This window comes from Cetorhinus maximus, chromosome 22 (assembly GCF_964194155.1).
Source record: "Cetorhinus maximus chromosome 22, sCetMax3.hap1.1, whole genome shotgun sequence".
In the NCBI taxonomy this organism is placed as follows: domain Eukaryota; kingdom Metazoa; phylum Chordata; class Chondrichthyes; order Lamniformes; family Cetorhinidae; genus Cetorhinus; species Cetorhinus maximus.
The window spans coordinates 41,869,851-41,894,514 of NC_135900.1; the positions used below are offsets into that span (position 1 = coordinate 41,869,851).

The following is a 24,664-nucleotide window of genomic DNA, read 5'->3' on the forward strand; positions in this document are numbered from 1 at the left end:
ACTGAATGTGCTGTCCATGATAATCTCAGCATTGTGGATGCTCCACAGTGAATCCACCCACAGCTCCAGCTCCAAAATGCGGTTAGCCAGTAACTGCAGCTGGACAAATTTCCTGCACATTGCAAGTGCCATGACTTCCCATATAGCGCAGGAGGAGCATATCACGGGTGCGAGCTCAGCTTCCATGACTTCCCTTTAGATTAAGCTTGTTAATTACTTTCTTTAAAGAACACTAATTACACCAGGGCCTTATTCCACTCCAAACAATCCCACTACAGTCCAAAGTCCTCACCTTATTTTGTTTAAGCTAATGGACTGCAGCAGTTTAATTAGTAGAGAAAGTAGAAGTAGAATACTCACCTGACCCTACTTACCGATCAGCTGCCTGCCCTGCTTCGTGTCACTTTTTGAATCTTGACATCACTTCGAACTCCACTGCCTGAAGGTCCTGAGGATATGTCGATCCTTTCCAGCCTCAGCCTCTGTTTTTCATGCCCTTTTACACCACTCTTGCTGGCCTCTCCTCTCCGGCCTCGGCCTCTGTTTTGCGCGCCCTTTTTAGCATCTGAATTTTCCAGATTTAATGAGTGGTCTTTTCCATTCAGATATTTGAACGTATGTTCCCCTATAACTGTTGTGGATACCCCTGTGTCCACCTGCATTTCGAATGGTTTCCTGTTGATTTCCACTGTCACATAGATTGGCTCTGTTTTACCCATTTTTAAGTTGTATAGTGAGTAAATACCTGACTCTGTTTCTTCTGGTTCCTCTATTATGTGGATTTCACGCTTCCTACGTTTTCGCTTAAAGTTTTGTCTTAATCTGTCTTTACGATATCTCATAATGTGCCCATTACGATGGCAGTAGAAATGCTCAATTCTTTTAAATTGTCATTCGCTTGTAGGCTGTCTAATTCCATTTCTGCCATTATTATTGTGGGTTTTCCCTGTCAAACCATTGCTTTTTGCTGATCTGTTAATGATGGCTATTTCCCATATTTCTGCGGAGCCCAGTGCTTCCGTGCCATTTCTAACCGGTGCTTTCCTCCCTACATGAAGAACAGCGCCATTTTGTGCTCCATTGATTGCTTCGGAATCCCTGACTGCACTCTCCATTGCGAGCACCAACTCCAGCACCTCGCTAAAGTCTAAATTTGTTTCTGACAACAACCTTTTTTGAATGGCATCTTCATTAATCCCACATTCTAATTGGTCTCTTAATATGTTGTTAATCTACATCCCGAACTCTCAGTGCTCTGTCAGTTGTTTTAAGGCTGCTGCATAGCAAGTGACTGTCTCTCCAGGTGTGCAACACCTCGAATTGAATTTAAAATGCTGCATTATTACCGAGGGTTTTGGCTGAAAGTGGCTTTTCACAAGATTTACCAACCCATCAAAGCTCTTGGAATCTGGAGCGTTGGGTGCTGTTAGACTACGAATTAGGCCATATGTTTTACTGCCACATGTCGATAAGAGGATTGCTCGCCTCTTCTTCTCCCCCAATGTCATTGGCCAAAAAGAAGAACGCGAGGCGTCAATATAACGTGACCAGTCAGCAATGGTCTGATCAAACGGTTCGATACGGCCAAACTGAGGCATACTGGAGTGGGATAACTTCGACGGCTATGATGAAGGCTGTACTTAGAATCACCTTGCAAGGTATGGCTGATTTACTTCCGTTAAATTTCCGCGGCTTTCTTTGGTGTTGTCGACTGGTCATGTTTTGCCTTGTCGCCAGTTATGTTCCTTCTGTCGGGTCGCTTTGCTCAGTGAGTACGGTTGCACGCCTCTCTACCGGTGAGTGAGTTGGTAAGCAAGATACTGCAGACACAGAGACCAATGTAAGATGAAGCACATGCTGTTTATTAACATAAGTAACAGAGCACTAACACGTGTGCTTCTCAAACCAGACCCTATTTTAAACTACTGATTAACATTGTAGCCCGCGCTACACAGCAATTGGGTAATGCAGTCATGTGGTCAATCTGCTCATGTTCTCTTAAAGGTGTATTGCACCTCAGATTATCATATAAATAGTTGCGGGGCAGCCGGAGTTTTCCTTGGCAGGCCCCCTCCTGACACTTTATCTGGGGGTTGCAGGGAATCCAGGCCTCCATATAATTTAGTCCAAGGAGCGAGATAAGAAGGAAGGGGATTACAGAGAACATTCAGCTGATTGATACACAACAGGACCTCCATCCCATTCCCCCTAGCCCTTGCCCACCCTTGATCCCTGATGTATCTATCTAGGTAGTACTAATGCAGGCCCATTCTGATTGGTTCATCAGTTGTTTGTGTGTTTTCACATGCTTCCTACCGTTCAAAATAATTCATTCCAGTGAATGTGTTGCACCACCAAGAAAAACAGACTGCTTAAACACGTTTTTCACACAGAGTGCAGTTTTACCTGCAAAAATTTAATTACGCAAGTGTGCCCTTTAAATATTATAAGGTACAAATAACTGTCAGTTTCGTAATTGTAACAGTTGAAAACAAATTCGTTCAACAATTGTTTTAAGAGGTGTTAACCTCAAAGCAAATTAATAATGGCTCTGCTGAAAATAGCAGAGCACGGAATTTGATGAGTGCTTTTAGCACATTCATGAAGGAGCATCAAGCATAATTTCTACCTTTATGTCAGTATAATTTACTTTGAACCAGTGATTAGTGAGCATCTTGAAATGTAAAACCTGATCTGCTGTTAAATAGTAAAGCAATCATATTCACTGTGATCAGAGTCCATGTTTTTTCTTTTAATCATCAATATTTGGTTAACTGATATATAATTATTTACTCTTTCTAAACTGCTTTTGAATACTTTACTTACCTAGCTGAATTTTGCTGGTAGTTATCATGTAATAATTTTTGTTTGTTTGATATGTGTTTTGCAATCTGACCTTGAACCTTTGAAAATGACTACTGGACATGTCCATGACGCAGCTACTGTTGTGATTATTTTAACTACTACGGTGTGAATATTTTAATTACGACGCTGTTTACCATTCATTTATCTCCAATCTGCTCTTCTTCATCTACCCAGTAGAAGAATTCAAGAAAATGAACAGCAACGGTGGAGAAGTACAACAAAAAAGATCTGCCCCAACCCAAAACTACCTTCGTGAGAAGAACAAGAAGTTGAAGGAGAGAGAAAAGTGGAACAACAAGTTCGAATTTGTCCTGTCAGTGGTTGGAGGAATAATTGGAATGGGGAACGTTTGGAGGTTCCCTTATCTTTGTTACAAGAATGGAGGAGGTAGGTTGTAAAAAAAATGGATATTATGTCAAGATACAGACTATAACAGTACAATTGTAATGGTGAATCTAATTAAAACCTTAGTAAGAGCACAAGTGAAATACCGTGTGCAGTTTAGAGCTCCACCCGATACGAAGAATTTCGAAGCAACAGAGTACACTGCACATTCACTCAGACACTGCCTCATGTAAGAAAATACAAATGCAAAGTCTTGAGAAATTAGGCCTATTTTCATTAGAACAGAGGAGTGATTTTTATAGTGCTAGAAATGTGAAAGGGTGGGATAGAGTAGATAGAATTAGGGGACAAAGATATAAGATTAAATATAAGAGATTTAGGACTGATGGTGGAGAAATTGTTTTAGGCAGATGGCAGTCAGATTGTGGAATGCATCACTGGAGTTTGTGACAGAAGCAAAGCCCAGGTCAGCACATAAAAAACCAAGCCTTGGAACCACTGTGAAAATATTATGTTAAACCATCTATAGCAAGACTGCTAACCACCATTTCAGTCACCACCAATGTCTTTGAAAGCTGTTCCTGGCATCCTCATGTCATAGATATTTCCTAGACTGCCCCCAACTTTAACGTCTCAGTGCCGTCGTCCTAACCCTATGTATGAAAATTGTCTCCATCACCTTCATGAGATAAATTAGATTTTGTTTTTTAAGACTGAGCCCAAGATCTAGATACCTCAACCAAGGATGGTCTTTTCCTCCCTTTCTGTGAAGTAACAGGGCTATGTCTGTCTTTCACTGCCAAGTCCTCATTCCACCAACACTTGCTGCTTCACCCAGTGAAGGCCCCTTTGACTCACTGTTATTTTGTTTTGAGACCACTGCTGAATGTATATTTAAGATATAGAAGAATGAAAAGTAACAAATCTCTTTGTCCTGAAATTCCTGTGTGGAGAGGGCTTAAGTCAGTGATCATGCCTTTGCCAGAAATTTCTGACTGGGCACTTTACACCAAGGTCCATCTGGAGAAGTGACACAGCAGAAATTCTGTCCTGTTTCAGGATTTGTTGAATAATTGCCACCCTCCCAGCAGCAGCCACATTAGGGCAGGATAAAACAATAGCAAAATTGTGCAGATGCTGGAAATCTAAAACAAAAACAGAATCTGCTGGAAGTACATAGCAGGTCAGGCAGTATCTGTGGCGAGAAAAAGAGAGTTAACGTTTCAGTTGTGACCTTTCATCAGAATTGGGAAAAGTTGGAAATGTAATAGGTTTTGAGCAAGTGAAAGAGGGAAGGTGGAACAAAGAACAAAAGAGAAAGTCTGCGATAGGGTTGAGCACAGGAGAGATTAAATGACAAATGGTTCCATGGTGCAAGGCCAAAGGGAATAATAGTGAGACAAGTAAAGAAACAAAAGATTTTCTGGACTCGACAGTGAGTTCAACAATTTCACATCAGGTCATTTTGGTAGGAAGAATGCAGAGAGACAATATAAAATAAAGGGTACAATTCTAAAGGGGATGCAGGAGCAGAGGGATCAGGGTGTATGTGTGCATAAGTCATTGAAAGTGGCAGGACAGGTTGAGAGAGGGTGGTTAATGAAGCATACAGTATCCTAGGGTTTATTAATAGGGACATAGAGTACAAGAGCAAGGATGTTATGTTAAACTTGTATAAGACACTGATTTGGCCTCAATTGGAGTATTGTGTTCAGTTCTGGGCACCACACTTTTGGAGACAGTGCATTAGAGAGAGTGCAGAAAAGATTCACAGAAATGGTTCCAGCGATGAGAAACTTCAGTTACGTAGATAGATTGGAAAGGTTGAGACTGTGTGCCTTAGAGAAGAGAAGGTTAAGAGGAGATTTGACAGAGGTAGGGAAATACTATTCCCATTGATGAAAGGATTGAGAACAAAAGGGCACACATTTAAGATAATTGGCAAAAGAAGCAATGGCAATATGAGGAGAAACTTTTTCATGCAGCAAGTGCTTGGGATCTGGAACGTATTGCCTGAGAGTGTGGTGGAGGCAGGTTCAATTGAGGCATTTAGGAGGGAGTTGAATTATTACCTGAAAGGGAGAAATGTGCAGGGTTACAGGGAGAAGGTGGGTAGTGGCACTAGGTGAATTGCTCCTATGGAGAGCTGGCGCAGGCACAAAAGGTCGAATAGGCTCTTTCTGTGCTGTAGCCATTCTGTATTCCTGTAATTCTGCCCTCATTTGGTTTCATGTTTCTTTACTGATTTGGTCTATCTCTCATTTCTCTCTTATTTTCCTTACCTTGCACTTGGATAGAAGCTATTCATTATCCTGACATTCAAACCTCCTCTAGACACATATTCTGCTTCTTTACTTGTCCATTACATTTAGCCTTGCACCATTAAATCTTTTGTTATTTAATCTCTCCTTCCCTCCATCCTATCACAGACCTTCCCTTTTATTCTTCTTCCCACCCTCCTTGCTTTTACTTGCTCAAAACCTATTACATTTCTAACATTTATCAGTTCTGATGGAAAGTCACAGATGTGAAACAGTAACTCTGTTTCTCTCTCCACAAATATTACATGACCTGCTGATGATTTGCAGCATTTTCTGTTTTTATTTTAGGACAGGATGAACTCTGCCTTCCCAATTGCAACTTGGGAATGTCTGTCATCGTGATTTGGACCTGCGAGCCTTTGACTGGACCTGGGGTGGGCTGGTCTAGAGCTGTGGGTTTGCAATGAGGGGACGTTACCCCTAAGAACCTATCAGTAACTGAGGTGACCTCAGTAGAAGCTATGAGTACCTAGCTGGGCATCTAGGAGAGGCTGCAAGCATTTTGTTAGGCTTGAGGGAGACTGTGTGAGCCTGCCCTGGCCTCACAGGGAATCTATTGGACCTTGGTGGGGAGAAATTGTTCACCTGGCTGGATCTTGGGGTTAGGCTGTGAGTATCCGGTGGAGCCCTTGGGATAGACTGATGAGAAAGTGGTTGAGCCTCAAGGAGAGGATTCAATTAACCTGGGTATTGCAATATCAGTTCCAAGTTGTCCTGCATCTTGGAACAAAAAATGAGTGGGTTAGGCCAGAAAAATAGGGGCTTTATGTGAGTTATTTTTAGAGTATTTGATGAAATAGGTATTTTTTTCCTGAGGTGATTATTTTAGGAAGAGAGAATTTGGTTGAAGGCATTGTACATCGATGCATTGGAAATGTCCTGTTAACTGTGAAACATTGACAATGTTTAACAATGTGTGATTAGTGGACTATTCTTTGAATGAGTATCTGTTCATTACTGTGTAACAGTGTGGAATTCATTTCTTCCCATTTACACTTCTGATCCTTTCCAACTCAATCACTCTTTATGATGCTAGGCCTTTGCTGTGCATGGTTAATAGGAAGCTCAGAAAGGCAACATTAAGCTAAAAAGAACATTGATTTTGTAACTTCATTATTTAAAATAGGGTCAGGTTGGCATTAAATGTACTGCTTTACTGTTGATTGTGAGAGAGAGAAACCACAGGATCAGGGCTATTAATTTGATCAGACTTAGCAGGTTCATTGGATCATAGATCAGTCATAATGTCATGCTGCCATTGTGGAATTTGTCGCACCCAAATTATTTTTTTGATTGTACTCTGGCTTTTAAAATAGAGAATTAAAAGATTTTTAGCATGGTTGTTTTCTCTTGGGGTTGGATTTCACAGGGGGTGGGGAGGAGGGGACTTGCACCTCTCAGTGAAGGTGACCAAGTCCCATGGTCGAGAGCTGCCAACCAACCTGATTGGCCTGCAGCTCCAGCAGCTCCAGCAGCCCCAGCAGCATCACAACTCAATAGTGAGTGCATGCTGGGACTGCAGAAGTCCTCAGGAAGATCATGGCGAGAGAGGTAAGTCCTGGGCTTTTAGGGCGGGGAGGGATTGGAGATCTAGGGGCGGGGGAGAGCAGGTTGGGGGCAGGGGATTTGAGGGCAGGTGGGGAGGAACGATAGAGGTGAAACCTTAAGGGAGGGTTCCACCAATGCGTGCAAGGCAGCTCCCCCGATTAATGAGCTCACCCTTCCTTCCTGCCTTTGCAACGAAGCTGTTTCAAAAATGGCCTTTGTATTCTGGCCCACCTGCCACTACTTAGTGTTTTATGGCAGTGGAAGCAGATTGAGGCCCTTAATTTCCGATTACAGGTGGGCTGGGCACCCAGCATATATTACATGTCCCACCCTACCCCAGCTGAAAACACACCCGGCAGGGGGCCATAAAATCCAGCCCTTGGTCTTTAAAAAATTCTGAAAGTTAATGCAGTTTAGATCCAGATTCATTGCAATGCTATCTTTATATCCCTTCATCATCTCTTGTGTTCCAAAATTTGGACCCATACCTCACAGTACTGCAGGAGCTTCTTCACCACTTGAACTACTCTGTCTAAGACTCAGAATAGAAACATTTGTCCTACTGCTTTGCAATTTAAAGAGGTTTATAGGCACAATTGGTGGATAGTATTTGGAGATGTGAGGACAGGACAACAGGGGTGGAGTACTGGAGGCTGGGAAGAAGGTAGTTTACTGGGATGGGCTTCTCCTGGCCCACAAGCAGTGCTATAAGGGCATTTACTTTTTCCTGACAGCTGTCCTCACCTCCCTTCAACTGCTGTAGCTGGCCAGGTTTGAACCTATAAGAATACAAGAAGACAAGAAGTAGGAGCAGGAGTAGACCATGTCGAGCTTGCTCCACCATTCAATACGATCATGGCTAATCTTGGGCTTCAACTCCACTTCCTTATCTGTTCCCCTTGATTCCCTGAGAGACCAAAAATCTGCCTATCCCAGCCTTAAATGTATTCAACGATGAAGCATCCACAACCCTTTTGGGGCAGAGAAATCCAAATATTCACAACCCTTTGAGTGAAGTAATTTCCCCTCATCTCAGTCCTAAATGATCGGCCTTTATCCTGAGACTGAGCCCCCTTGTTTTACATTCCCCGATGAGCAATCAATCTCTCAGCATAAACCCTATTAAGCCTCTTCAGAATCTTGTACATTTCAATGAGATTGTCTCTCACTCTTTCCAGAGAAAATAGATCCAATTTGCTCACTCTCTGATCAGAGGACAACCCTCTCATTCTAGGGACCTATTTAGTGAACCCTTGCTATACCACCTCCAATGCAAGTATGTCTTTACATAAATGTGGAGACCAAAACTGCACACAGTCCTCCAAATGTGATCTCACCAAAACCCTGTACAACTCTAGCAAGACTTCTTTGCTCTTGTATACCAATTCCCTTGCAATAAAGGCTAACATGCCATTTGCCTTCCTAATTGCTTGCTGTACCTGTATGTTAATTTTTTTGCATTCCTTGTATGAGCACACTCAATCTCTCTGAACACCCACATCAACCTCTGAACCCCCACCCCACTGACCCCTGACACCACCACCACCCTGACCTACAAACCCCCCCACCCCGACCTCTGACCCTTTCAACCCCCGGACCTCCAACGCCTCCATGCACCCCCTGACCTCCAAGCGCCCCCTCCCATTGACCTCTGACCTCCAGTCCTGAAGTCTCACAGCCCACCAACCTCTGATCTTCAACAACCCAAACCCCCAACATCCCACCCCCTAACCCCCAACTTCCGACTCTCACCACCCCACCGACCCCCCCACTCTGACCCCACCCCACCCCACTCCCCCGCTCCCCCACCCCAACCTCCAATAACCTTCACCCCCGACCTCCCACCCCACCAGCCTCCCACCCATATGACCTCCCCACTCCTCCAGACCACCAACCCTCCTGCTGACCAACGTTAACTTCTCTACTCTCTTCCTTTTTATATACTGATCAAAGTTCTTACAATCTGTTTTTATATTACTGGCTAGTTTACTCTTATATTTTATTTCTTCCATTTTATCAACTTTTTGGCTGCCCTTTGCTGGCTTAAAAAATAATCTCAATTCTCAGACTTTGCAATTTTGTAAGCCTCTTCTTTTAATCCAATACTATCCTTAACTTCCTGTCTGAGCCACAGATGGGTCTTTCTTGCTGAGTTTTTGTTCTTTCATGGAATGTACTTTGTTGGACATTTTGAATTGTTTCATTATTTGTTTCCCACTGTTTATTTACAGCCATACCTTTCAGTCTATTTACCCAATTTACCTTCACCAGTTCTCCCTTCATTCCAATGTATGATGCGGCTTTGTTTAAGTTTAAGATTCTTGTTGGTGACTGTCACTTTCAAATTTAATCTGGAATTCAATGATATTATGATCACTATTTCCCAGTGGATCTTTTACTAATTAACCCTGCTTCATTACACAATATTAGATCTAAGACAGTTTCATCACCAGTTGGTTCCAAACTGTATTGGTCCAAGAAACTGTCACAAAAACTTACCAGAAACTCATCTTCTAGACCACTCTTGCCAATTTGATTGTCCCAGTCCATATGAAGTTTAATGCCCCCACAATAATTACATTGCCTTCGTTACCAGCTTCAGTGATTTCTTGTTTAATGCGCTGTCCAACAGTACAGCTATTGTTAGGGGGCCTATAAACTACTTCCACTAGTGTTTTCTGACTCTTGCTATTTCTAATTTCTGCCCATACTGACTCTACTTCATGTTCTTCTGAGGCCAGATCCATTCTCTCAAAAGTCCTTGTGTCAGCGGTTCCCAACCAGAGTGCTGTGGCACACTGGTGTGCTGTGAAGGTTGCCCAAGTGTGCTGGGAAATAAGTTTCAAAATTACTAATACATGTATGTTTTTGCAAAATCCAACTAACCTTCATCTTCAGCTCAGAGGTTGGCACCTCAAAGTCCCGATGAACCTCGCACATGGGCCTGACAAACATAAAGCATCCAAGCTGTGCATGGTGTGGCCTGTTCCTGGCCAGCACATGTGCGGGAGGCCCGAGGATCATCGGGACTTGGAGATGCTGACCTCCGAGCTTTGCACCTGTGCAAAGAAAGAAAACTCAAGAAGGGTGAAAACCCAGGGACAAGTGAGGGAGATAGGGGGAGGTCCCAATCATGAGGGAGAGGACAGGGAGAAGTCCAAAAATGAAGTTCCAAATAAAAGAAGAAGACAGGGGTAAGAAACAGGAACCAATAAAGTTAAGAAAATGAGAAACAGGCTCCAATTAGAGAAATGGCTGTGGGGAGCAGACCTTAACTGGGCTCAGCAGAAGCCCTAGTAGTTGAAGAGACCTCGAAAGAAGCCCTGAAGATCTGAGAAGGCAACCAAAGTTTGGTAACTCCGTTCTGCGGGGGACTGGGGAAAAGTTCTGCTTGGCATAACTGAAGAGCTGAAATTGTGCTTATAAGTTGATGCTTGAAGGCATTTATAGTGTAGTGTGATGTGCTGGACCACAGTTTGCCACGGATAAGTTCTTGAAGAGAAATGGAGAATCCCACTCTGATTCAGACGTGGTCGAAACAACAGAACATCAGGAGAAAAAAGCTCTATTCATACATAGACAGGACAGCGACAGCTACTTGGCCTTTCGATTTTCATGGACTGGCAATGCCTCTTCCCCTCTCCCAGAATGCCTAATTTGCAGGGAGAGGCTCTCAAACACTACAATAGTACCAAGTAAGTTAAAGCGCCATTTGAATACAAAACACCTTTTGCTCTCCAGCAGGTATATACAGTGCTTCAAGTGCCCGAAAGAACAAAACATTAAAGCAAAATCAATGTATAATGCAGTATGTGGTCTCAAGGGATGTGCAGGAGGCGAGTTACCTGGTGGCTAAGCTCATAGCGAAATCAAAGAAGCCGCACGCCATTGCCGAAACCCTAATTCTGCCAACATGCAGTAGTATCGCGAGAGTAATGTTGGGAGCTGATGCCGCCAAAGAAATTGACAAAGCTCCTCTTTCTGATAATACAATCAAATGGCTTTTATTGACAAAATATCAGTTAATATTGAACAGGAGCTTTAAGAGAAATTAGAAATGAGTGGAAAATTTGCCCTGCAGATTGATGACTCCACAGATATTAACGGAAACTGCCATCTCTTAGCCAATGTCAGGTATGTTGATGGGGATCCCATCAAAGGGAATTTCTTCTTATGCAAAGAATTGCCCAGTCACATGACCAGAGAGGAAATCTTTCATGTCACAATTGCTTATCTGGAGGAAAACTATCTTAACTGGACCAAGTACAATAGCATCTGCACTGAGGGAGGAGCTTCCATGTCAGAGAAGACAAAGGATTCTTTAGCAAGTGAAAGAACAGTCAGCCACTGTATCCTGCACCATGACGCTCTTGTTTCCAAGACAATGCTGTCTGAGTTAACTGCAGGATTAGAGCAAACAGTGAAAATTGTGAATTATGTAAAATCATGTCCTTTGAAATCGTGCTTGTTTACTATTTTGTGTGAAGAGATGGGAGCTGAGTATCAGGATTTAACTCATACACACAGAAGTGCGATAGCTTTCTCGGGGAAGGTCCTCTCCTGTATTTATGAGCCCCGTAACACGCCGAAAGAGTTTTTGGCTCTGCACGAATTTCCATTTAACATGCGGTGATTCTTGGTGTGCTAAGCTTGCATATCTTTCAGATATATTCAAGCATTTGAATGACCTGAATGTTAAAATGTAGGAAAAAATTAGAACATTCTGACTGCCACAGATAATGTTCAAGGCTTCAGATCAAAACTGGCCCCTCTGGCAGGGAGAAGTGGCAATTCCCCCCACCCGAAAATTGTAACATCATTTTTGCTTTCAAGTGCACTCAATGCTCTCAATTACAATTTCACATCAATAGTTCTAATTTGGAATGAATTTGATTTCAAATTTGATAGTGCACTCAAAGTTATAGGGTGCACTCGAAGCTATCCAGCATGCTCACATCTATCAAATATGCTCTGCATTGAAAAATACAAGGAAATTAATTACTTAAGTAATATCTAAATTTATTCAGTTTTTCACTTAGTCCAAAAAATTTGTTCCACTATATAGTACATGCTTGAGAGCACCACCTTATCCCCATCAGTTTTTAATTCATTTAGTCTCAGGGTCTATACTTTCCATTCACGCACTCCCCAGGTCTCAGGGTCTAAACTCTGTCCCCAGCACCTCCCACCTCCAGTCTCAGGGTCTAAACTCTCCCACCTCTCTCCTTCCAGTCTCCAAACTCTCCCTCCTTTCTTCCTCCAGTCTCCAAATTCCCCCCTCCCTCCAGCCTCACATCCCTCCCTCCAGCCTCTCCCCCCTCCAAACTCTCCCCTCCCACCAGTCTCTAGGCCTTTGGGCCTCCCAAACTCTCTCTGGGCCTTTGACTTCCCCAATAACTCATTGCCATTGTCTTGTTCTGGCTCCAACTTCAAACCTTCACAGGGCTGCCGTGGACAATGTCACCACCAGTTTCCAGCTGGCCCTGTAAATGGAGATCTTCAATTGATGGGGGAGTAGGGGGGGTTGGGGGGGGTGGGGCAAGGGAGGAGGCGAAGGTAGGGAAAGGGGAGGGGGTAAGTAGGAAGGGGGGAAGGATTGGGGGAAGGAATGGAAGGAGGGGAAGGGATGGAAGAAGGAGGGGAATGGGGGAGGAGGAGGGGAATGGGGGGAGGAGGAGGAGAAAGGGGGGAAGGGAAAGAGGGAAAGGGGGGAAGGGGAAGAAGAAAAGGGGGAAAGGGGAAGAGGAAAAGGGGGGAAGGGGAGGGGATTAAGGGGGTTGGGAGAGGAGAATAAAGGGAGAAGGGGGATGGGGAATACAGCGGAATGAGTGGAGGAGAATAAGGGGGAGGGGGAAGAAAGGGGAGAGAAAGAGAGAGGATGAATGGGGGGAGGGGGTCATGGGGAGAGAGGAAGAGAGCCTCTGCAAAAGCATTCGCAGCAACCTTGAGCGAGAAGTGCCAAGTGGATGATCCATCTCGGCCTGCTCCCGAGGTTCCCAGCATCACAGACGTCAGTCTTCAGCCAGTTTGATTCACTCCACGTGATATCAAGAAACAGCTGAAAGCACTGAACACTGCAAAGGCTACGGGCCCTGACAATATTCCAGCAATAGTATTGAAGACTTGTGCTCCAGAATTTGCCGCGCCTCTAGCCAAGCTGTTCCAGTACAGCTACAGTGCTGGCATCTACCTGACTATGTGGAAAATTGCCCAGGTATGTCCTGTACACAAAAAGCAGGACAAATCCAACCTGGCCAATTACTGTCCCATGAGTCTACTCTCGATCATCAGTAAAGTGATGGAAGGCGTCATCAACAGTGCTATCAAGTGGCACTTGTTTAGCAGTAACCTGCTCACTGACACTCAGTTTGGTTCCACCAGGGCCACTCAGCTCCTGACCTCATTACAGCCTTGGTTCAAACATGGACAAAAGAGCTAAACTCCAGAGGTGACGTGAGAGTGACTGCCCTTGACATCAAGGCAGCATTTGACTGAGGTGTGGCATCAAGGACCCCTAGCAAACTGTGAGTCAATGAGAATCAAGGGGAAAACGTTCCACTGGTTGGCATCATACCTAGTACAAAGGAAGATGGTTGTGGTTGTTGGAGGTCAATCATCTCAGCTCCAGGACATCACTGCAGGAGTTCCTCAGGGTAGTGTCCGAGGCCCAACCATCTTCAGCTGCTTCATTAATGACCTTCCTTCCATCGTAAGGTCAGAAGTGGGGATGTTCGCTGATGATTGCACAATGTTCAATGCCATTTGCAAGTCCTCAGGTACTGAAGCAGTCCATGTACAAATGCAGCAAGGCCTGGAAAATGTCCAGGCTTGGGCTAACAAGTGGCAAGTAACATTCGCACCAGACAAGTGCCAGACAATGACCATCTCCAACAAGAGAAAATCAAAACATCTCCCCTTGACATTCAATGGCATCACCATCGCTGAATCCCCCACTATCAACAACCTGGAGGTTGCCATTGACCAAAAACTGAACTGGACAAGCCATAAAAATACTGTGGCTACAAGAGCAGGTCAGAGGCTAGGAATCCTGTGGCGAATAACTCACCTCCTGACTCCCCAAAGCCTGTCCATCATCCACAAGGCACAAGTCAGGAGTGTGATGGAATGTTCCCCAATTGCCTGGATGAGTGCAGCTCCCATAACACTCAAGAAGCTTGACACCATCCAGGGCAAAGCAGCCTACTTGATTGGCAGCCCATCCACAAACATTCACTCCCTCCACCACCAACGCATAGTATCAGTAGTGTGTACCATCTACAAGATGCACTGCAGGAATTCACCAAGGGTCCATAGACAGCACCTTCCACATCCACGACTTCTACCATCTAGAAGGACAAGGGCAGCAGATAGATGGGAACACCACCACTTGGAAGTTCCCCTCCAAGTCACTCACCATCCCGACTTGGAAATATATCACTGTTCCTGGATCAACATCCTGGAACTCCCTCCCTAACAGCACTGTGGATGTACCTACACCACATGGACTGAAGCGGTTCAAGAAGGCATCTCACCATCACCTTCTCAAGGGCAACTAGGGATGGGCAATAAATGCTGGCCTAGCAAGTGACACCCACATACCTAAATGAATTTTAAAAATCTGGGGGGTGGGGTCAGTGATTTTCCCTGAATTTTTAAAACCTATGTAACCGCTTTGACCAAGCTTTTGGTCATATGACCAAATACTGCCTTACTCACCCTGCGTGAAAAGTTTGACTTTTGAAAATTTGACAGGGTGGGAGGGGTGGAGGAAAATTGCTCTGGGCCATGGGGGGTTTTGTGGTGGTGGGGGGTTTTGTGGCGGTGGGGGTTTTGTGGCGGTGGTGGTTTTGTGGCGGTGGTGGTTTTGTGGTGGTGAGGGTTTTGTGGCAGTGGCAGTGGTGGTTTTGTGGCGATGGGGGTTTTGTGGCGGTGGGGGTTTTGTGGCGGTGAGGGTTTTGTGGCGGTGGGGGTTTTGTGGTGGTGGGGGTTTTGTGGCGGTGGCGGTGGGGGTTTTGTGGTGGCGGGGGATTGTGGCGGTGGGGGTTTTGTGGCGGTGGGGGTGGGGGTTTTGTGGTGGTGGGGGTTTGTGGCGGTGGGGGTTTTGTGGCGGTGGGGGTTTTGTGGCGGTGGGGGTTTTGTGGTGGCGGGGGATTGTGGCGGTGGGGATTTTGTGGCGGTGGGGGTGGGGGTTTTGTGGTGGTGGGGGTTTGTGGTGGTGGGGGTTTTGTGGCAGTGGGGATTTTGTGGCGGTGGCGGATTTGTGGCGGTGGGGTTTTGTGGCGGTGGGGGTTTTGTGGTGGTGGGGGTGGGGGTTTTGTGGTGGTGGGGGTTTGTGGTGGTGGGGGTTTTGTGGCGGTGGGGATTTTGTGGCGGTGGCGGATTTGTGGCGGTGGGGTTTTGTGGCGGTGGGGGTTTTGTGGTGGTGGGGGTTTTGTGGCGGTGGCGGTTTTGTGGTGGTGGGAGTGGGAGTTTTGTGATGGTGGGGGTTTTGTGGTGGTGGGGGTTTTGTGGCGGTGGGGGTTTTGTGGCGGTGGCGGTGGGGGTTTTGTGGCGGTGGGGGTTTCGTGGCAGTGGGGGTTTTGTGGCAGTGGGGGTTTTGTGGCGGTGGGGGTGGGGGTTTTGTGGTGGTGGTGGTGGGGGTTTTGTGGCAGTGGGGGTTTTGTGGCGGTGGCGGTGGGGGTTTTGTGGCGGTGGGGGTTTTGTGGCGGTGGGGGTTTTGTGGCGGTGGCGGTGGGGGTTTTGTGGCGGTGGGGGTTTTGTGGCGGTGGCGGTGGGGGTTTTGTGACGGTGGGGGTTTTGTGGCGGTGGTGGTGGTGGTTTTGTGGCAGTGGGGGTTTTGTGGCGGTGGGGGTTTTGTGGCGGTGGGGGTTTTGTGGTGGTGGGTGTTTTGTGGCGGTGGCGGTGGGGGTTTTGTGGTGGTGGGTGTTTTGTGGCGGTGGCGGTGGGGGTTTTGGGTGGTGGGTGTTTTGTGGCGGTGGCGGTGGGGGTTTTGTGGTGGTGGGGGTTTTGTGGCGGTGGCGGTGGAGTTTTTGTGGTGGTGGCAGTGGGGTTTTGTGGCGGTGGCGATGGGGGTTTTGTGGTGGTGGGTGTTTTGTGGCGGTGGCGGTGGGGGTTTTGTGGTGGTGGGTGTTTTGTGGCAGTGGCGGTGGGGGTTTTGTGGCGGTGGCGATGGGGGTTTTGTGGTGGTGGGTGTTTTGTGGCGGTGGCGATGGGGGTTTTGTGGTGGTGGGTGTTTTGTGGCGGTGGCGGTGGGGGTTTTGTGGTGGTGGGTGTTTTGTGGCAGTGGCGGTGGGGGTTTTGTGGTGGTGGGTGTTTTGTGGCGGTGGCGGTGGGGGTTTTGTGGCGGTGGCGATGGGGGTTTTGTGGTGGTGGGTGTTTTGTGGCGGTGGCGATGGGGGTTTTGTGGTGGTGGGTGTTTTGTGGCGGTGGCGGTGGGGGTTTTGTGGTGGTGGGTGTTTTGTGGCAGTGGCGGTGGGGGTTTTGTGGTGGTGGGTGTTTTGTGGCGGTGGCGGTGGGGGTTTTGTGGTGGTGGCGATGGGGGTTTTGTGGTGGTGGGTGTTTTGTGGCGGTGGCGGTGGGGGTTTTGTGGTGGTGGCGATGGGGGTTTTGTGGTTGTGGGTGTCACTGAAAGGAGGTGAATCTCAGGAGGGAATTGGGGAAGACTCAGTCAAGGGTCCTGTCTAACACAGTGGGGGGAATTCCTTGGCTGAAAAAAAAGGAAACCATTTTGGAAGCTTTGGGCTTTGAAATATTCAAAGAACAATCCCATAAATATAAGGGGTGGTGGGATTTTGCTCTGAGCAGCAAACAGTATTCATTAGATTTTCACTTGCTTTTATTGGCTTTAGCATTGAACAGCCCTATGAGCCAAGAACACAGCATCTATAGAGCATTTGGGACCTATGTGAGCAGGGTAAGCAGCTAAGTATTTCCTTAACCAATCAGATTGAAGAATCTTTAATGAATAGCACAGTCTTAACCAGGAAATGCTGGTTAGAAGAGCGAATTTAGCACCAAATGAGGTATAAAAAGGTAAATAAAGAGAAGGAAAGAATTATGAGATAAAAGAGATTAAGAAAAAGTAAAAATACTTTTCTCAAACCCCCAACAATAATTACGTCTGAAAGAATGAGAGACTACTCTTGCAAAAGTAGATTTCAGTGCCAGAGAGGTTGGTTGACAGTAGTTAATGCTTACTAATCCATTAAAAGAGTATTTACGCCAGAATGGGTAACCCCAAACTTATTCAGGTGAGTTTAATCCATATCTATGAGGTGAGTACAACAAATTCACACTGTTCAATGTATTTTATTAGGGAACAAGATGACATAATGCTATTTTTGGAGGAGCCAAGCATCTCAGCCAATTTTCAGATTGTTACGTTTAACTGCATAGTTGCAGTTGCTGGAAGTTGCTCTCCAACTTGCATTTAAACAACAATGAGGAGTAATATCGTTACCAATATTTTTACAGCAAAATCCAGCCCAATGATTTTTTTTCTAGGTCAAGGTAAGAACAGGAAGCAACATGGACATATTCTACAAAGTAATGGAATAAGAGGTCATAAAAGAAACATGAGTAGGACTGGAAGAAAAACTGTTTAACATTTCTAAATATTAATTTTGGCGATTTTTGTTTTGTACTCATCAGGAATAAAGATGTCAGTGCTGAAAAGATCTCTATATATAAATAGACATATATATATATATATATATATATATATGTATCCCATGGCTAATTTCTAAAATTTAACTGGACAAAGACACTTTTTTAAAATGGCTGAAGTTTTTTTCTGTCTGTCACCCTTGAACAATATCAGCTAATATGGAAGTTTCGCAGAAACTAACACCTCATTATCTCCGAAGAGACCCTAACGACCCCCTGCGGGCTGCAGAGACTAAATTCAAAGGGAACTCTACAAAGGCCATCTACATTTCATAAGTCAGGCCTGGCCATCCAGAGCCCATTCATCTGCTAGAACAAAGGATGCCACAAGCTCCCTTTTAAAGACTTAATGGTTGGAACAGTAACAATCTCAAGGACCCAGACAAAGAGATATGCACCTTTTGTCAAAGGAAGCGTGGAGAGGTGGGGGTCATGTGACATGAACCCCTAGCTGGGGGAACCACTAATTTTGCCTTCTGGTACCAAGAAACCTCAGTCTACCATTTTTACCATCTACAGAAAAGGAGATCTGTTCAGGTTTGAATGCCTGGCCCCATCTACACTGTTTTGACTGGAACTTCTGTACCATTGCCTACAAGACTAGATCATCCCTGCATGCCTATCTCATCGTGCAAGCCGACCCCACTGGATAAGTGAATTATTCAGTCTCAATCCAGCCTGCCGACCTCTGTGAAGGAAAACACCGCTGGACTTTGATTCTGGACTCTGTACACACGTGAAACAATAATTATTTTCTTTGTGGTCTTTGCCCTCTTTATCCTTCTTATATCCCTCTTATACTGCATAAGTGCACAGGAGGCTACATAGTGACCCCCCGCCCCCACGTCTTGTGTGTGCAAATAAATTAACCCTGAGTTTATCCTATCTCGAGCTTGCTGTGGCGTTGTTAATCGGAAATGGATCACACCAAAACTGAGGGGTTGGGAAACATACCACAGCTTATAAAGGGGGAAGCAAATTAAAACACCTTTCTGTTTACGGACGGGTGGCAAGAGGAAAAATCAGGGCTGTTTAAATTAACCTCCCACCTGTCCGTAACAATAGACACATTTAAACACTATTAAGTCTCTTGGCCCCTGTGGAATGATTCCAGTATCTGATGTCCATCTTCATAACTACTTCCTCATGCCTGCTAATCCTGGTGAATCTACACTTTATGCTCTCTATGATGTTAATGTCCTTTGTACAGTGAGGCATTCAAGACTGCATATACTACTCTAACTGTGGACTAACCATTACCTTCTTCAAATTTATCATTAGCTCTTTACTCTTGTACTATATATTCCATTCATAAAATTCAGCATGTTATCAGTCTTTTTATAACTTTGCCGACTGCCATTCATACTTTCAAAGAATTATATTTAAAATTGACCTCCAGCTTTCTCTGGAGATCTACACTCTTCAAGGTTCCAAATTTAAGTGAATGCTTCTATTCCATGTTTTTCCTCCCATAACATGTTACCTCTTAGTTATCCACATTAAATTGCATCTGCTTCCTGTCTGCATAGCTGTCAAGCAGCTGTTTTTGGCTCAGACATCCAACTTTTCCAACTCCTATTTGTGCTGTGCCTGTGGGAGCTGGAAAATCAGTTCATTTAGAGCTTGAATTGATAGCCCTGAAACCCAGCACGACTCACTTCCGCATATGCATTGAAATATCAAGCATGTGCAGAGTCAGTCACATTGGATTATGGGCTGAATAAAGCCAGCCCTAAATCATCCTTTCTTTTTTGTAAGTTGCCTGGTTGGTAATAATGGACGGAATTTTATGGCCCCTCCCACCGGCGGCATTTTCTGGTCCTGCCGAAGTCAATGGACTTCAGAATGGCTCGCCGCATTTTCCAATCCTGCCCCTGCTGCGACAGGGCTGTAAAATTCCACCCTATATTTATGAATATTAAAAATGAATTGCTAAGTTAAATGTAAATAGTTGTCAGGATGTTGGCGGGAAACACCTTCAACTGGTAATATATATGCAGTGCGATTAACGGTGACACCAACAACAGGATAGTTATTTTGCATTTTTTTTTTCAATCTAATCCAAAAGGGCCATCCTGTAGTGTCCACTGATGACCCTAACAAAATCATGATGAGTCATGAAAATGTTACGAGGTTGAGGTGAACCTTTTCCCAAAATTAAGGAAATGGTAAATCATTTTGCAGGATTGTAGATAATTCCCCTAAACAGCATCCTGAGGCTGAAATACATAAAGGATTTCAAATCCTGATGCCAATTATCATATCACATGATGATGTTACAAGTTAATGAATCCTGAACGTATTTCTAGCCTGTCTCAGTTAATGTGATGCAAATAGGGACCAAAGTTGAAGTATGGCATTTGTTCCTACTCTTTCACACTCTGTGTAATCAGAAACGTTATAATGAATGCACATGTTGATGAATGACTTAAATTAACAGTGCTACTAATACACCATCCACCCACATGTACATGTTACCACTATTGGGGTTTCTTATTAAGCAAATATGTGTGGGTACTATTTCTGGGCATTATTTAATAGAAATCAAAGTGCACCATGCGTGCCTCAAAAATGTTCTTAGTGGTCACGTTTAGCTTTTGACATTATTTTAAATTGAGTTTTTGCATTTATTTTTCAATTATTTCTTGTTTCTCTCTTCACAAGAAAACCTGGACTAAAATCATGTATTCCATTTTCCATAACACAGTGGCACTCACTAACATAATCACTAATACTCTCCCACCAGAGTTATTGCCAGTTACTGCTCCCTGAAGAAGGTACTCCAATGCACGATAAGACAGGTAGATAGGTCTAATAAACTGGTTTGATTCTCAAGTGGTGTTGACAGTTGAAAACGTTCCAAAGGTAGTTGCAAGCCTAAGCCAGGTCTCACTTCAGTGTGACGATTTATTTTCAAAACTTTGGTCTTAAAAGCTTGCAGTTCCTATCTGTGCTGAGATGAGAGTCACTAAAACTGCAAGTTTTTTGAGAGGAAAACATTTTTCTGACCAGAATTATTAACGTGTAAGAATGCTGACATTACAGAACAGTTAAAGCAATTCATAAGCAAAATTTCTTGTGTTAATAAATTAAAAATGTGCTGCAAAGAATGAAGACATTCAGGACCAAAATGTATTTACTTACCATGCCTACTAAAATGTTTAATTAATCCTTTTTACTATCTGTTTCCATCCAGGTGCATTCCTCATTCCATATTTTTTATTCCTCTTTACTTGTGGAATCCCAGTGTTTTTTCTTGAAATTGCCCTTGGACAGTATACTAGTCAAGGTGGTATCACAGCTTGGAGGAAGATCTGCCCCCTCTTTGAGGGTAAGTTGCTTAAAGGAAGGTTAAAAGTGATTTGAAGAAATTAACACTGTAAATTAGAGCATTTTTAGGCAAAGAGAGGATCAAAGATAAGGAAATGGAGTTGGAAATTAGTAGGTGTAACTACATTTGAGAGTATTTGCTTTGTTCTCCTTTATAGATTGTGCCTGACTTTTTTATGTTCCCATGATTCAGTGCCAGCAGCAAACCTCAATGGTAGCCATTAATCACTGTTAGAACTGAGGAAATTGAAACTGATGTAACTGTCATTAGAATTCAGACTGGTGTCACATCAAGAAGCTACGAGAGGGAGTGATAGGACTTTGTGCTGTTCCCATGGTGTACCACAGAACAGTTTACCAATCTTGTTGAGAAAATGAAGGATGCACCACTCATGGGCAAGGCACATCCTTGTAGTAGCAGAGGGATAAATTGGAGGATGTTTCTGCTACTCCTAAAATAAGCCATTTTATAAGCCCCGTACAGGGCAGCATTGGCAAAGAGTGGTTGTCTGCCCAGTCCCTTCCTGGAACATTGTTAATTGGTCAGGGATAGACATGAATGATTGGAGAAAATAATGACAATGGTAGGCCACATTGTCCTTGTTGCATCTGGAATCAGAAAGCATAACGAGTTTCACGAGTCTACTAGAACGGGTTCTCTTCTCCTTAGGTAGGCATTGGGCTATTGATTCCTGAGCGTGGTGTCTCACACTCTGGGCAAGAGAATTGGCAGATGACTCAGTTTCACCAGTCTGGTAGTCATCTGGATTGGGGGATGAATGCAATATCTCTGGCCGTATCAGTTGGGTAGATGACTGCTTCCACGGGGTAGGAGGTTGCTTCTGTGTGGCAACCAGTGCATGTCTATTCCATCTCACCATGCCAGTATCTGTATGGATGAGGTAGGACCGTGGATGTGGTATCTGTTCAACCACTTGTCCAAGCTTGGTCTCGGATCCAAACTGGCTCTCCTGATTGGAGGTCTAGCAGGTTGCATGCCTTGTGACATTTGTCACAGTTCCACATCTGGCTGGATTGATATTTATCCTCTTTATCTCTCACTTTGTCCAAGTCATCAGCTTGTGCTTGTGCCATGAGTGTGGGGGTGAGAGCTGGCAGTTGAATTCTTGGTCATCTTCATTCCATGAGGAGTTCAAATGGTGCTAAACCATTCTAGAATGGAGTTGGATGTTAGCTCAGAAGTGCAAGTTGGATGTCATCTTTCTTCTTCAGCAATGGTCTCAATGTATGCAATTCTCTTTCAGCTTCACCATTGGCTTGAGGGTATCTTGGTGAGCTGCTGAATGGACAAATTCATATGATGCCATGAATTTTTTAAAGTATTTGTTCGCAAACTGTAGTCCATTGTCTGAGGTTACCAAGTCTGTGATTCCCTGTGTTACAAATATCTCTTTCAAAGATGTAATCACTGCTTCAGGAATGTTGACCCTACAGTTATTTGATTTCTATCCATCTGGGGTAGTAGTATACTACCATCAACAACATTTTACCTCTGTGTTTGAAGAGGTCTATCACAAGTCATTCCCATGGTCTTGATGGAAAGGAAGATGACACCAATGATTCTCTTGTCTTTTACAATGAATAGCACAAGTAATATAATTTGATGTCATCTCTTGCAGCGACTTTGAGAGATCTGGCCATCATCTTGTTTGGGCCTTGATATTGGATATGGGACAAAAGTTATATTCTGCTGCTTTCCTGGAACATACTCCGTCTTTGTCTCAAACCTCACATTCCTCGGTCTGAATTGTACTCATGGAGGCATTTTTGATAATTCCCTAGAATTTAAGAGTGTCACTAAGGGTTTGTGGCCAGTCTCTATCATGACATGGAGACCAAAAACATAATCTGTGAACTCTTTGCAAGCTCATGAAGCAACTAATGTTTCTTTCTCTATCACTGCATATCTTTGTTTAGTCTCTGTCAGTGAGTGGAATGCAGAGTAAACTGTTCTGCATTTTCAATCTATCTGTATTTTAAAGATTACAGCTCCCAGTCCTGTAGAAGATGCGTCTGCAGCAATTATAGTGGGTAGCTCGGGGCCATAGTGAGCTAAAATAACAGATGATATCAGTATCTCTTAGATTTTCTCAAAAGATTTCTTCGTGCTACCTCCCAGCACCACGTATTCTCTTGTCTCAAGAGCAAACATAGTGGCTCATTGGCAACAGCTAGGTTGGGCAGGAATTTTCCAACTTGGTTTACCATACCCATGAATCTCTGGAGCTCAGTCACATTCCAAGGAACTGGAACCTCCTTGATTGCTTTTGTCTTCTGTGGATCAACTCAGACACCAGATGCATCCACAATATGCCCAAGAAACTTGACATTTAGCTGTGACAATTCACATTTGTTGTGAGTTTAAGTCCTGCTTCCTCTCAGTGTCACAGCACAGCTCACATTCTAGCCTCATGTTCTATCTGAGTGGATCCATGGATCAGAACATCATCCATGTGACATATGGCTCCATTCGGTTCTTCTAGAATGCTTGACATTGTCCTCTGGGAGAGTTCTGGCTCTTATGTGATGCCAAGGGGTAATCTGTTGAAACAAAACCTCCCAAATAGATTAATGAAGGCTGTGAGCAACTAAGGTGTGGTTGCCAAAATCACTATTTGCATCTAGGTTGAACTCTTTCCCAATTTGGCTAAATTCTTATTCATAGACAATATAAAATGAACTTCACGTTTAACTGTTTTGTTCAGTTGGGTAAGAACTATGCTAGTTCTGGCAGAGCCATTGGATTTTGGCATTGGGACCATACCCGAGCACTAGCTTGTTGGTTCTGTCACATGTAAAATAACCCTCACTTCAAGATGAGTCAATTTCCTTCTTTACTTTTGGTAAGAGTGGATGAGGAACTTTTCTGGGTGTAAACAGGCACAATGGCTTTGTATTTGGATGTGGAGTGAGGTGGTACGCTGTCTTCAGCTTTCCTAATCTTGTGAACAGCTGTGTGAATACGGCTCTGAAGTTTTGGGGTTGATTTTGTTGGCTTTTCAGTTCCTTTGCTTTGCAAATCAGATGCAGTTGATGCAGGCTCAAGAGTGAGCAACTCTGATTCTGAGTCATACACAATGGCCCGGACTTTTGCTCCCGGGTTGGGACTGCAGAGATGGGATGTTTCTCGGCTTTGCCAACCCAACCCGGAAAAATAGAAGCCCAGAAAGTCGGATTTTCATTCCGGGTGAGAAGTTAGAAGTTGGGCCCGCCCCCAGAATGAGGATGGAGGCTGCCAGGTGTGGAGGCAGGCTGGGCGGAAGGCCTGCCTCTGTGCTCTGGCACTTTGTTGAAAGTTGTTAAAAAAATTTTAATCAACAAATAGCCCTCCAATCTTCACCCCCTCACCCCCCCCCCCCCACACACATTTTCCATGAACCATCCATGCCAAACTGTGCCGCCTCATGGCTCCCAACCAACAATTTTGGCCCCTCATACCATCCTATGTTCCTCTGCCCATCCCCCATGCCCCTCATGCACCCTTTTCCACCATATGCCTCTCTACCCACCCCCATGCCCCACCCATAATTCCTTTGCCCTCATCCCCTCCTTGCCAACTCATCTAGTAT

At 44.5% G+C, this 24,664-nt stretch overlaps 1 protein-coding gene across 1 annotated transcript in view; it reads left to right on the forward strand.

Annotated features, from left to right (window-relative positions):
• Positions 1–1,501: 1,501 nt before the first annotated feature.
• The window catches only part of LOC144696822 (sodium- and chloride-dependent GABA transporter 2-like), an 82,630-nt gene continuing 59,467 nt past the window's right edge, over positions 1,502–24,664 (forward strand). Inside the window, exons 1-3 of the mRNA XM_078568570.1 lie at positions 1,502–1,658; positions 3,040–3,252; positions 20,941–21,075. Coding sequence (XP_078424696.1) covers positions 1,502–1,658; positions 3,040–3,252; positions 20,941–21,075 — 505 coding nt within the window. The remainder of the gene's footprint in view (positions 1,659–3,039; positions 3,253–20,940; positions 21,076–24,664) is intronic.